This window comes from Chrysemys picta, chromosome 4, assembly GCF_011386835.1.
Source record: "Chrysemys picta bellii isolate R12L10 chromosome 4, ASM1138683v2, whole genome shotgun sequence".
NCBI lineage: Eukaryota > Metazoa > Chordata > Testudines > Emydidae > Chrysemys > Chrysemys picta.
In genome coordinates this window covers 70,706,289-70,719,893 of record NC_088794.1, presented here as the reverse complement: position 1 = coordinate 70,719,893, position 13,605 = coordinate 70,706,289, and the positions used below count along the sequence as shown (strand labels likewise).

General features: G+C 40.0%; 1 protein-coding gene across 2 annotated transcripts in view; it reads left to right on the top strand.

Annotated features, from left to right (window-relative positions):
- Positions 1 to 402: 402 nt before the first annotated feature.
- SLC6A5 (solute carrier family 6 member 5) overlaps positions 403 to 13,605 on the top strand; it is a 54,337-nt gene continuing 41,134 nt past the window's right edge. The window contains exons 1-6 of one of the 2 annotated variants that reach the window (XM_024109135.3): positions 403 to 925; positions 2,691 to 2,829; positions 5,323 to 5,454; positions 5,943 to 6,116; positions 11,611 to 11,752; positions 12,184 to 12,316. In XM_024109135.3, coding sequence (XP_023964903.2) covers positions 419 to 925; positions 2,691 to 2,829; positions 5,323 to 5,454; positions 5,943 to 6,116; positions 11,611 to 11,752; positions 12,184 to 12,316 — 1,227 coding nt within the window. In that variant the 5' untranslated portion in view covers positions 403 to 418. Of the gene's footprint in view, positions 926 to 2,690; positions 2,830 to 5,058; positions 5,196 to 5,322; positions 5,455 to 5,942; positions 6,117 to 11,610; positions 11,753 to 12,183; positions 12,317 to 13,605 lie in introns of those variants that run through there. The other variant, XM_065592574.1, reaches the window with a different exon arrangement.

Sequence of the window (13,605 nt, the reverse complement as noted above, 5' to 3'; positions counted from 1 at the left end):
GCCAGTGTGCATTGTTGAATGACAGAAAGGAAATGGGGCGTAAAATTAAAGAAGCTTTCTGCAACGGTGATAGGGGAAGGGAGCATTCTACAGTCGTGATGTGAAATCCAACAAGGTTTGGAGTCGCAGAGCTGTAGAAACATTGTATAGAATTATAGGTTTGCAGTCTCTATTATTTTTGTCTCCCAGTTATCTTCTCAGAATATTAGCGTTTAATGTGATAAGGCTACCGAAGAGATCCGTGTAGACTGAAATTACTGCAAAACCTCCCTAACCACGGTTAGCAGCAAAATTGCATCGCAGTTTTATGCACAGTGCTTATTTGTGAAATATCAAAAAAACAAAATCTTAACGCTTTTCTTTTTTTGGTGTAAAGTATGTTATGTTGTCATTTTAGGATTACACCAGTCAAAAGGATATGAACAAGCAGGTTGTCAACAGCCCCGAAACAGTTGCCCTTGGACAAATTGAAGGTGCGGGAGTTATACGAACCAGCCCTGAAAATGAACAGCAGAACCTACCTTCAAAAGCTCCGTCCCAGTTGGCCAAGGTCTCCAGATCTCTCTCCAGCGACAACAAAATGTCTCTATCTGAAGAAGCCAAACCGAACGATTTTGAGAGGACCAAAATTGGGATCTGCAAACTCAGCAGCACCCTAGTCCAAGCCAACTCCACCACCCGAAAGGATTCTGTAGAAACCTTTCCGCTAAAAAACATCCCCAGTGCAGGAAACCAAGGGCAAGCCAATCTTCTTCACTGCAAAATCCCCCCTTTGCAAAGCACAGACGGTGAAGCTAATCAAAGTCTTGGTAAGAGCACACTGGAGCAAAACAATGCCAACAGCGGTTGGGTGACCATGAGCCAGAGCACCGTGGTTTTGGGCACAGATGGGAACACTTCTGTTCTGCCTGGCAGTGTTAACGGGGTAAGTTATTTCTCTGTCGCTTTCCCCTCCTCTAAGTGAACCGGGTGGATCACACGTGTTTTGACACCATTGAGCAAAGCTCGTTAAAGTACATATGTATTTGGATTCTAGGTTCTAAATGCCTAACACAAAAAAGGTGATTTGGGCACAGTCCAAGGGGGTAATTACTGATAATCTCTCCCTCTCAAAAGGACCCCCTTATAGAAAGAAAACGGTGTGACTGAAAGTATGCAACGGGAGTTTCTTTGCTGCTGATTAATAATAATTTGTTAGCAATAGGAAAATGGATGATTAATAGTTCAAAGGCGCGTATTGAGCGGTGCCTGCCCCTAAAGCTCATCTGCAATGGGGTGGTTCTCTTAAAATGGGCGACGAAAACGATCCGAATTTGCCCGGAACGAAATAACGAAGCTCAGAATACTTGTGGTTGAATTCAGTTGCACATGGTCTTCTTCACGCTAGGAAGAAAAGTTTGTTTACCTAGTTTTTTTCAGGTCAACTCTCCCTTTCTGGGATCAAATACCAAGAGATTGCCCTGCCGTTCACTGGCCCCGTTTATAAAAGCTTTGCATTGCGCTAATACCTCTGCGGATGTTATTACCTGTAACGCATTGGAGGCTGTAACTAAAAACAAGAACAAAATCAGCCAGCCATTCCGCAAACCCTACCAAACCCTGTCCCTGACCAGCCACCGGGCTGGGATTGGTGATCAATCACTCCCTCTCAGACAGCTCAATCGTTATTTAGGGTCAGTGAGCGGCTCCTGGGCATTGCTGAACGATGTGAAAATGAAGCTAACGCACACCTCACACTCTCCCCTAGCAGGGGCTTCTCCCAGTGGAATATAATCCGGGAGACAGCCTTACTCCGGGGTTCAGAGCTCTTTAGTATTACCAATGCGATGGGAACGGCGCTGCGCTTTCTCTTCCACATGGACTGGGGACATTCGTATTTAAGGGAAAGAGGCGACCCGGGATCATTCAACAAAGATCTTTGCTGGGGTGGGGTGGAGCGGGAAAAAGCGAGCCGGCCTAGCTTTATACCAGATGTTTCCATGCTGCCAAACTGTGGTGGAGTTCTACTGACTCTACTGGTGCGCAGGATCTGACTCGTGAGGACCAATCAGTTCTGGCTCACTGGGGGACCGTTCTCCTCAGAGCTGCACGACCCGCAGAAGGGCAAAGCAGCTCAGGTACACGCCAAATATAGGTAACCTGGGTTAGATTTTTTTCCAGAAAGAATCGCAACAGAAATCAGTTCTCTGCCCATCGGTCAGGAGCTGGAATAAAAATTCAGGGTCCTAGAATTTAAGTATCAGATACACCAGGAGAAAATTCACGGCTGTTCATGGAACTCACATGGAAGGAGTAAGAAGCACTGGGCCGAATAGTTCTCGCTGTCACTAACCCCTCCCCAGTTTGAAACAATGCCCAAATTGAGGTCCTCTGTTGCTTCCACTGAAGTCAATGACAAAAATTCTCAACAGGAGCCAGATCCAGAGCGAGGTGATTGTATCCAATGGAACCGAGAGCGCCCAGAATTATTGGTGTAGATTGCATGGGGAGGTGGGAGGGTGAAGACGAGGAGTCTGCTTGTTATATATAGTAATATCTCGTTGTATTGGATATTTTCTCTCTCTCCTCTCCCCGCAGCAGCTGGTCTGTAATAATGTCTTCTTGCTGGGCCAGGTAATTGCAGAACTGAGATTTTTGTTTGATCTGAAAACAGTCACGTTGACAATGTGTTTTTCCCCTCCACCCTTCAGGATGACGATAAAGGGGATGAAAATAAAGCCCGAGGGAACTGGTCTAGCAAGATGGACTTCATCCTCTCCATGGTGGGTTATGCAGTGGGGCTGGGCAATGTCTGGAGGTTCCCGTACCTGGCCTTTAAGAATGGGGGAGGTATGGCTTTTCCTGTCTTTATACACCCTGCTGCTCTTCAAGCGATACTGAGCCAGCAAATAACTTGTCGGGGCGGGGAAGGGGAAGGGGAGTGGGGCGAGAGGAAAGTGCCTGGGAAAAGACCTCCCCCGACACCTGCTCTTCAAAACATAGCAACGAATATCCTGTGTCAATCAAAGATTTAGGGCTAGACCAAGCCATCGTTTTTTAAAAGCTAAAATTCACATTGACATCAATGGTCCTTAGAAAATAGCATGTTCTTAGCTTTTTTAAAAGGAGACGCTTTCCTACTTAATACTGGCCAGAGAGAGAGAGAGAAAATGAACAAACACATTGATAAAATTTGAGCACCGGATTTCACTTGACTAAGAACATTCCAGCCAAAGTATAAATTTAAAATAAATGTGTGAATTTAAATTCAATCGCATAGAAGCGGTTCTAATCCAAATACTTGGCTTTGGAAAGCGAAGGTAAAATAGGAGAACCCAAAGTAAGTATGAAATAAGAGGAAATCTCTGCAAAATCTGAATCAAAATCAACCCTCAATAATATTTTAGGTTGAACTGCGCATTTATTTTAAATCCCACTTCACTACCTGAGAAATAGTAATTTTTAAAAAGTTTGAATAATGTTCAGCAAAGTAAAATACAAATAAAATAAATGTGATGAAAAAGCAGTGTGCAATTGTGTTGCTTAACCCGTTTTATTATAGAAAACGCAATTTGACTTGAAAACATGTAATTAGATTTAAATAGTCTTTTCTGTTGAGTCCAACAAACTCTTACAGACAATTAGAGTGTTTGTTTTTCTTAAAAAAAAAAAAGTTGCGGTAATCAAGCAACTCTTACCACTGTCATATGGTAAAATATAGTGGACACGCCTGTAATTGTTTAAAATACCAGATAGACTAAAAATCCTTCAGTTTGTGAGAAGTGGATCATTCACATATTTCTGCCAAAGAATGACTTACTGAACTCCGATATACAAGAGGTTTTACAGAGAAAATCCTTTACTAAGTTTATAAAAGGAAATGTATAGGACTTTCACTGTAAATCCTTTATATATCAGAGTTCAGTAAGTGATTCTTTGGCAGAAATAAGTGTATATAAAATTTAAGATGGGTTTTATTCCGCACCCCCCCCTTTTAAAAATATCACATTTTCCGCACATATTGTAGCTTCCTGTAAATATGAGAAATCAATGATTGTACTGAATTTGGTATCTTCTCACTGGATGAAAACATGTTTATTTATGACACTCAGAATCTAGGTCCTCATTTTTTTCCTGTTGCTCTCAAGCCGATACACATTCCTTGCAAAATGCTGTACGTATATCCTCTGCATATATCGAAGTGTGTATTAGGTAATTACACACAACCATGAATCTTCCCCTTTAAGAGCAATTTTCCTGCAGTAATAAGACTAAACTTTTTGAAAAAGATCCCTAATAGTTTAAATCCTTGATTTGGAAATAAACTCTAGAAATGCAACGAATATATATTTAAACAAACTTTTATCCTCATCAACGTGGTAGCCAAGATTAATTAAGTGATTTTTCCAAAGAAGCATATTTATTGCCTCGAAATCTGACTCACTGCCCTGGCAGTAGTTAATAACTGTCTATAGAGGTTCTGTTGGGGACTCTTCCCAAGCTTTTCTAGGGGTTTACTGGCGTTAACCAATTTCCTGTTGAATACAATTGTGTTATAGAAGGATTAAAAGAAAAAAAATACAGCCAACATTGGAGAGGGACAGTGATTGGCACTCTCATTGTTAACCCTTCTGGGCGAGCACCCCAGCTCAGCTGTTACAGAAGAGCATGCTTGCTCATCTCAGCCTCGATTTAGACCCCTTATGTTGTTCTAATACACCAGAATCTCGGTATAATGGGTGTAAAGTTGCCTTATTCCCCACATTGATCACTCCAGCTGGTTACACCAATGACTCTTGCCCTCACGCTCACCGGAGACGGGTTCCCTTCAAACACAGACAAGGAAGCAAGACACAGTTGCAGTTGATGATGAGGGGAATTGACGCTAATTAATTAAATGGGGGTTACCACCTGCAGCGAGACTGGTATTCATTTTCAGACAAAATAAGAAAGCATGGAATGTGGCAAAGTACAGAAATAAATTCATAATACTCCCGGAGAATGAATAAGGAGCGATTCATATAATTAGAACAGGACTTTTCTCAAGACACAGTACTAGCCCTTCTTAATGAGTTAGTCAAACGCATGGCGGTAAACAGTATGTTTAAGATGAATTTACTGAAACAAAATGCCCTACAGTGTCCCTTCTAAACAGATTAGAGTACGCGGTGTTCTCACTGCAGCAGCCCGTTTTCATCCGCTAATACTCTAGTGGAGTAGGTTCTTTTAAGGCTTCCTAAATACCACGAATCTTTGTTAACTTGAATGCTGCTTGATGCTGAGAATTACGCAGCTTGAGCATTTCCCCACTGCAGTTCAGATCTTTCTTCTCTTTTCCCCAAGGTGCATTTCTTATCCCCTACTTGATGATGCTGGCTCTAGCTGGAATACCCATTTTCTTCCTGGAAGTTTCACTGGGGCAGTTTGCTAGTCAGGGACCTGTGTCTGTCTGGAAAGCTATCCCGGCCTTACAAGGTGAGCCTCAGTCCTCCCTTTCACGTGTAAGAGAACGTCTGTAGAGAAGTGTGAGTTGCCTGAAGCTTTAACAGACATTTGTAAAACATTTTATTTGGCATGGCATTGTCATTTGAACCACGCATTGCAGTCTTCATTTGACCTTGGAATGTTATTACAAAAGGGAATGTTAATTTAACTTGTCCTCTTTTCTTAGGAAATCCAAGTAATATTTTGTGTTAGATTTCACAATTATATAATTATTTTTTATAACAGATTTAAAAAATATACATATACTGATCTGTATTCAATAAGTGACTTGCATAGCCAATGCTGGGGTGTTGTTGCTGGGCCTTCTGGGAAACGGTTTTTGTATGTGCAACAGCTGAAAAATGTCTTTCTGCTTATGATATGGTCAGGTTTGGATATTTTACAATCCATTGATAGTATATGTTTGTAATCAGGAATATGTGTGATCATACTAGCCTTTTGTCTCCTTTCTTTTTCAGGCTGTGGCATTGCTATGCTGATCATCTCTGTTCTAATAGCCATATACTATAATATTATTATGTGCTACACACTTTTCTACCTTTTTGCATCCTTTGTACGTGTATTACCCTGGGCTTCCTGCACCAATCCTTGGAATACACCAGACTGCAAAGATAAAAACAAACTTTTATTAGGTAAGTTGTGATACGCTTTTTAAAAATTTTATTTTAAAGGACGTTCCTTACAAGTTGGGTTGGAGGAGATATTGTACCTATGACGCTTTATTAGGAACTAACACTGTAGTCCTTATTTCGACAACAATCCCACTGATGTCAGATCCTGAATGTCATTGGCAGTATCATTTGATGCAGTTGGTTTAAAGTGATATGTATAATCATGCACTCTTCTCTCAGATCCGTTGGTTGAATTTTGTTTGTTTGTTTTATTTTGGAAAAAAATCAATAATAAAGAAGGCCCAAAATGACCTTTTAGCCAAAATGGATTTTTGTCAATTTTTTTCAGTTCTCCCATGAAAAATTGGAAGCTGAAAACTGAAATATTATTGGTGAGGTTTGGTTTTCAGTAAAAGTTTTTGGCTTTTTATGAAAACTTACAATTTTTACCAAAAGCCAAAGAATTTTACTGAAAACAGGTTTAGAAAACAGAAACAAACAAAATCTAAAACCTGAAAATTAGTGGGGGGAAAACGTTTTTATACTTCCCACAAAAATAAATGGCGTTTTTTTATCAGCTCTCTTTAACAGTAATATGGTACTTGCAAGTTCCCTTTAGGTTCCTTCCATCTGTGCTTCCAATATCAGATGAATTTTAGTGCATTAGGACTGGAAGTGCTATGCCAGTCACCTGCTTGTGCCGTGGAGCATTTCAATGAATCATTTATGATTGGGTATTCTTTATTAAGTGCTGTTTATAAAATCTCTTTAACAACCAATAATTTTTAAAACATGTTTTGGGAGGGTGGGGTGTAGAAGACAAATGTAGTTTGTGAACTGTGATTCAGTACTGACCAGCTCAGTTGAGCTAATTTCACCCACAAAGTAATCCCACTGCTTTAATTTCTAACTCACCAGGAATAAATATTTCCCCAAATATCCGATCATTGCACAAGTTTCCCTCCTAATCTGTTGGAGCAAAGCAGGCCAGAGTCACATGTTTCATTTTATGACTATGGCCACTGTACAATCCACCAAAACTCTGCTGTAGCAGATTTAAGGCCCTGTCCAAATTGCATGTAAGTAAATGGAAAGACTCCCATTGACTTCAATGGGCTTCAGTTCTGGCTTTTATAAAGTTGATACATTCAATATTCATTGAAGTATTTATATTGATTCATCTTTTTAATCAAACTTACTTTTTTAAACTATATTTGCATCTCTATTGTGTTTGAGTCCCGAAAATATTCCAGCAAAGGAGTGTGCTAGCAAGAATGATCACTTGCTCATTACTCAATAGTGGATTTTAAGTGGCTGTTTAAGGAAAGCCCGTTTCCAATTTGTAACTGTACTGTTCAGCCTGAGCACCTGATTCCAAGAGTTTCATTTGGTCAGAGAAAGGAAACCTACTAAGTGGCATGTGTATCCAATCTAAACTGCTTGCATTGCAAATCTTGAGAACTCACAATGCACTGTGCTCACATAAGCTACGGATTCAGAATTATTTACAGAAATTATTTCATACCTACTTTCAAATAACTAATAAATTCAAGAAATCTGTGACCTATTAGTGAATGATGCACAAACTGGACTGGGAGAAAAATTAATGGAATACATTACACCTTATGATTTATTTGCTCAGCTTTACAGGACACACATGGCAACATAATAAGAAACAAGGGCATTGCTTCTGAGGTTTAAACCCCCATGTTGTATGGATATAGGGCTCCTAGGCACTATGGTAATACAAATAATTTATAATAACTAAAACAACAAGGTAGGGAAATTTTAATAATTACTGATCATGCACTGGAGGCCTGAACTCTTAGGATTTGATCCTATACTGTTGATGTCAATAGAAAAGGGCCCTTAGGGACCAATTTCAAATGGGAGCATAGGGACAAATTCAGCCCTGATACAATCCCAATTTTTTCGATGGAGTTGAGTGATTACGCTAGGGTTGCATTTGATCCATAGTACAATCTGACTCATACTTCTAATATTCTGAAGTCTGTCTTTCACGTCTGCCTGGGACCTCCAGATAAGCAGCCCCCCCTTGTCTTTTCAGGCATCTAGCGAAGACAGCTGTTGAACTGTGTGCTAATTCTGTAAAGCCAATGCATGATTTTCATATATTTGCTTGAAAATTTGTAAACATTGGCCTCTTTTAAAGGTGAAAATGTAAAGCATTAAACTCCCTTAAAATATTTAATCTCTTCGATGTCAAAGAAGCCTGAGAGAGTACAATCTGAATGCAGTGCTAGGGCTCCCATTCAGCAAAGTACTTGAGCAATGTGCTCATCCTTAAGTATGAACTGCCCCATGGAAGACAGTGTGACTCCTCAGGTGCTTAAAGTTAAGCATGGTTCTAGACAGGCTGTTGAATATAAGGGCTTTGTCTTATAAAGATGTAGCACAGGGATGATCAGATCTCATTTTAAGGATCCTTTATTTCTATCTGTAAAGTTGGGGAGTGACAACTGCAGGTTTTCCTATTGGTTTAATGTGATCAGTTTCTCTGACATGTTTATCCTTCAGCTTGCTCAGCAACTGAAAGGTTTTGCCTATCTTCAAAAATTAGCGTCAAGTCTTGAAAGGCAGAGATTGGTTTCAGCTTTCTTCTACAGGAAAAACAAGCACAGTTACCACTGGACTTACTTAAATTGCTCTCGTCTTTCCTGATTTCAAAAAAGTATGGTTTTAATTACTAATGTTTGTCCATGTAGATATAATTTCATGTTAACATCTTCCAAGGTAGTGTAATCCTTATTTCTGTTATATGTGCAGCTTTGATCAATAGCACTGCATGAGAAGACTTATTTGTACATGGTGGCAGGGGCTTATACTTGAAAGTACAATTGTGCCCTCTGCTGATTTTAAGAGGATAGTGCAAGGAAACTGAAAGCTTTACAGAACTAAGCTATCAAACGTTAATGCTGTGCAGAGTTGCTGCAGTGCAGCAAAAGTGACCTTAGGTGTCACCCTATGAAACCTCCTATGAGCTGGTTGCAGTTAGACGTGTAGATTAATAGTTTCTGTTTGTAGCACAGATTTCAAAGCCTCTTACTGTTTGTGATCATTGTGCTATGGCTCTCTAAGGCTTAGTCGCATTGGAAATGGGGAGAGATGATTCTAATACGTCTGTATAATATATTCTGTGTGCGTGCCAGCAAGGTGTATGTGTACAGGCACACATGGTTTTAGATTGGATTGGAAGGTTTTCTTTAAATAGATACATTAATTATGTATATGATTGCTCTCTTTAAATATATTAGAGGAATAAATACTAGCGAGGGAGAGGAATTATTTCAGCTCAGTACTAATGTGGACACGAGAACGAATGGATATAAACTGGCCGTGGGGAAGTTTAGGCTTGAAATTAGACGAAGGTTTCTGACTGTCAGAGGGGTGAAATATTGGAACAGCCTTCCGAGGGAAACGGTGGGGGCGAAGGACCTGTCTGGTTTTAAGATTAAGCTAGATAAGTTTATGGAGGGAATGGTTTAATGGGATAACGTGATTTTAGTCAAACGAACAGTGTGCCATCGCTGGTAAATAGTATCAATGGCCAATGAGGGTCTGGCTGGAGAATCTTGCCTACATGCTCGGGGTTCTACTGATCGCCATATTTGGGGTCGGGAAGGAATTTTCCTCCAGGGAAGATTGGCAGAGGCCCTGGAGGTTTTTCGCCTTCCTCCGCAGCATGGGGCAGGGGTCGCTAGCTGGAGGATTCTCTGCTACTTGAAGTCTCTAAACCAGGATTTGGGGACTTCAACAACAGAGTCAAGGGAAAGGGTTGGGACAGCTTTGTGGCCTGCATCATGCGGGGGGTCAGACTAGATGATCATAATGGTCCCTTCTGACCTTAAAGTCTATGAGTCTATAGTGTGTCCTGTATATTTGTGCACTTTGCATGCACAGATAGAATTATTAATTATTATAGTATCTATTTAAGGAAAACCTTCCAATCCAATCTAAAACCGTGTGTACTAGTACATATACCCCTTGCTCTTGCTCGTTCACGCGGGCGCGCACACTCACAGGGAATATATTTTACAGAAGTATTAGAATTGTCTCTTCTCATTTCCAATGAGAATAAGCCTTAGAGGGCCATAGAACTATGATCACAAACAAGTAAGGAGCTTTGAAATAACTGTGCTAGAAACAGAAAATATCAAATTATGCATCTAACTGCAATGAGCTCATAGTAGGTTTCATAGGGTGACATCTAAGGTCACTTTTGCTGGTCTTCATATCCGCCTGCAGGTAGAGCTCAGGGGAATCATGGACGTGGTGATATCATTAGAGTCAGGGGGGAAAGGAGATGACAGCTCAACACATCCTTCTTTGCTGGTTGCTTTGCAGTGTGACAATATCCATTTCAGAGAAGTCTGGGCTTTCCTCTTATCAGAGAGCTGAGCTTGGCTGTGTCAGGCAATACAAATGGGAAATGATGCCCTGCTGGCAGTGCTTAAACACCTATGAAATATTTTTGTATTTCATGTTTCTTTTGTATGGTCTCAAATAATTATTAAAATTGCCAATAATGATATCTTCAGGAAGGAGTTACACTAAACAGAATCATTCTAACTGAACATAGAGGTTTAGAATTATGTAAATTCTGAGTTAGGAAGTTTTTGAGCTTTAGAAGATATGGATAAATATTGAGAGAGAGAGAGAGACTATGCTAGCTGTCTGTTGGCAATTCAGCTTAGAAAATTTATACTTCCTACTCAAATGAAATACTCTTGAATTAACAAACTTGTTTGTTTTAAATTTGTTGGTGATCTTTGGGAACTTTGGCAAAGACCATCATTTCTGTAATCACAGAGGGTTTCTGTTCAGACTAAAGTAGCCCCAGATCACATATGGATCCAGATCCGATTTGAAGACCCTTAAAGTCTGGGGATTTTCAGATCTGGAATTTATTTGCATGTTGTAAGGATAAGTATTGACATAACACTTATATCTGAATCCAAACTCTCCCAGAATAGATCTTAGGGTTTGGTTTGAACCCATATGTGGCTAAGACTCAACCATATTATCTTATTTAACATTTATAGTGGTATGTTTTGGAGTACAATTGTTTTTCATAGGTATAATTTTTGTTGGATCTCTGTCTCTGTATTTACATCTGTTTAGTTGATGGGACTCCTGGGTTCTGTTCTCAGTATTGCCACAGATTAACATTGTCCTTGGGTGAGTGAACTGGGGGTCAATTCTGCATTATTTGCTCACCCATATCTTCCATTGACTCAAGTCCCTAAACTTCTCTGTGCCTTAGATTACCCATTGGTGGAAAAAAAGGATAACAATGCCAACTATCTCAGATGGGTATTGAGACTTAATAAAAATTATATTTATAAAATGAATTGAGATCTTTGGTTGCAAGGTGCTATAGAAACGTAACATATCACCATTAAATAGATCTACAGTATAAGTGTATTTCAGAGTTGTCCCCATCAGTCCCTAAAATGTTTAGTCGAGTATTTTATTTGTACCTTTTTCTTAACAGATTCATGCATCATTGATGACCACCCAAATATACAGATCAAGAACTCTACTTTCTGTATGAGTGCCTATCCAAACTTGACTATGGTTAACTTCACCAGCCAAGGAAACAAGACTTTTGTCAGTGGAAGTGAAGAGTACTTCAAGTAAGACCCCTATTTGATTAGGAAATGTCAGGTTACTTTTCTGCTATTGAAATGTGGGGATTAAATTGCGTGGGTCACTTATGACTGGTTCCAGAAAACTGGAACTAGAGCACGTGAGAACTGACCTTCAGGCATGAAAGATAAAGGAGCTAAGTTTCAAGAGAAAAAGGACCATCTTTTTTTGTTTTGTTTGTACAGTACCTAGCACAATTCAGTCCAGGTCCATGACTGTCTCTCTTAGGCACTGCAACAATGCACATAAATAATAAATAACAATTATTAATAAAAGGTATAATAATACATGGTGAAATTCACTGAAGCCTTTGGGTAGCGCAGAGAAACTTCTCAGCACTATAAGCGACGTCTAATGTAGATCCTTACACTGGGATAATGCAGCTTGCAATCATTGTCACTAACTTTTTGACTCTCAGGTACTTTGTATTGAAGATTTCTGCAGGGATTGAATATCCTGGTGAAATCAGGTGGCCCTTGGCACTTGCTCTCTTTCTGGCTTGGGCGATTGTGTACGCATCCTTGGCTAAAGGAATCAAGACATCGGGAAAAGTGAGAATATTTCTTTACCACAGTAAACCAGTAACAGTACACTATGTTGCTTTAAATCCATAGCACTTATAGTTTAAGACAGTGAATCAGTTGGAAGTTGCTAAAAGCAAAAGTTTTTATGGGACCTGACTGGAAGTTGAACTTACTAGGTACCATCAGCAGGGCCAGTGGAAAATGGCAGGAAGAGAGGCTGGTTGCTACTTTATGGAACATTTTGAGAGGGGATGATCCCATGTTATGGGAAGTTCATGGAGTGATCTCATTTTGAATCCAGGCCTATTTTCCTTGTACACTCAAGGTTGGAGCTGGGCAAAATATTTTGACGAAAACCTTCTTTGCGCAAAAATGCAGATTTGGTGACAGCGAAACATTTTGAAAATTTGTTTTGATTTCACTGAATTGTTTTGTTCAAAAATTATGAAAAAATTGAAATATTTCATTTTGCTATTTAAAAAATAAAACATTTTGATTTTTGATTCAAAAGGATTTTTCATTTCAAAATCTCCTTTAACTTTAAGAAAATTTAAAAATTATTAATTCTTAAAAACAAAATAAAACATTTTGTTTGAGCAGAAACTATTTTCTTTCTTTTTGATTTGCCAACAATTTTGAAAAGTGCCATTTTTGGTTCAACCCAAAATGTTTTTTTTGGAATTGCCAATGAACCAAAACATCTGTTATTTGCCCAGCTCTACACAAGACTTCTGTTCACTTCAGGGGGAATTCTAGGTGCAGGATTGCATCCCAGATGGTTAACTTAACTCAGTGGTTCTCAAACTGTGTTTCAGGACTCCAGAGTGGGTTACAAACCTGTTTTAATGGGGTTGCCAGGGCTGGTGTTAGACTTGCTGGGGTCCAGACCGAAACCCAAGCCCAAGCACGACTGTCCGAGGCAGAAGCCAAAGTGCAAGCCCCAACACCTGGGGACAAAGCTCAAGGGGTTCAGCCCTGGGTGGTGGGGCTCAGGTTATAGGCCCCCACACCTGGGGCTGAAGCCCTTGGGTTTGGCCTGCCCTCCCCCGCCCGGGGCAGCTGGGATCAGGCGGGCTCACGCTTCGGTCCTCCATCCTGGGGTTGTGTAGTAATTGTTGTCAGAAGGGGGGGTGCAATGAATTTTGAGAACCCCTGATAACTAAATTTCAGTGAAATGTTCTATTAGCATTTGCTCCTACATTCCCGATTGACTAGAAAGCCAGTGGAAATCGGCAGATATTTTTGGTGGGATGTTCACTCCCAGATCTGCAGAGGCTTTAACAGTGATCCACTTCTTTTTAATGTATTTGGCAATT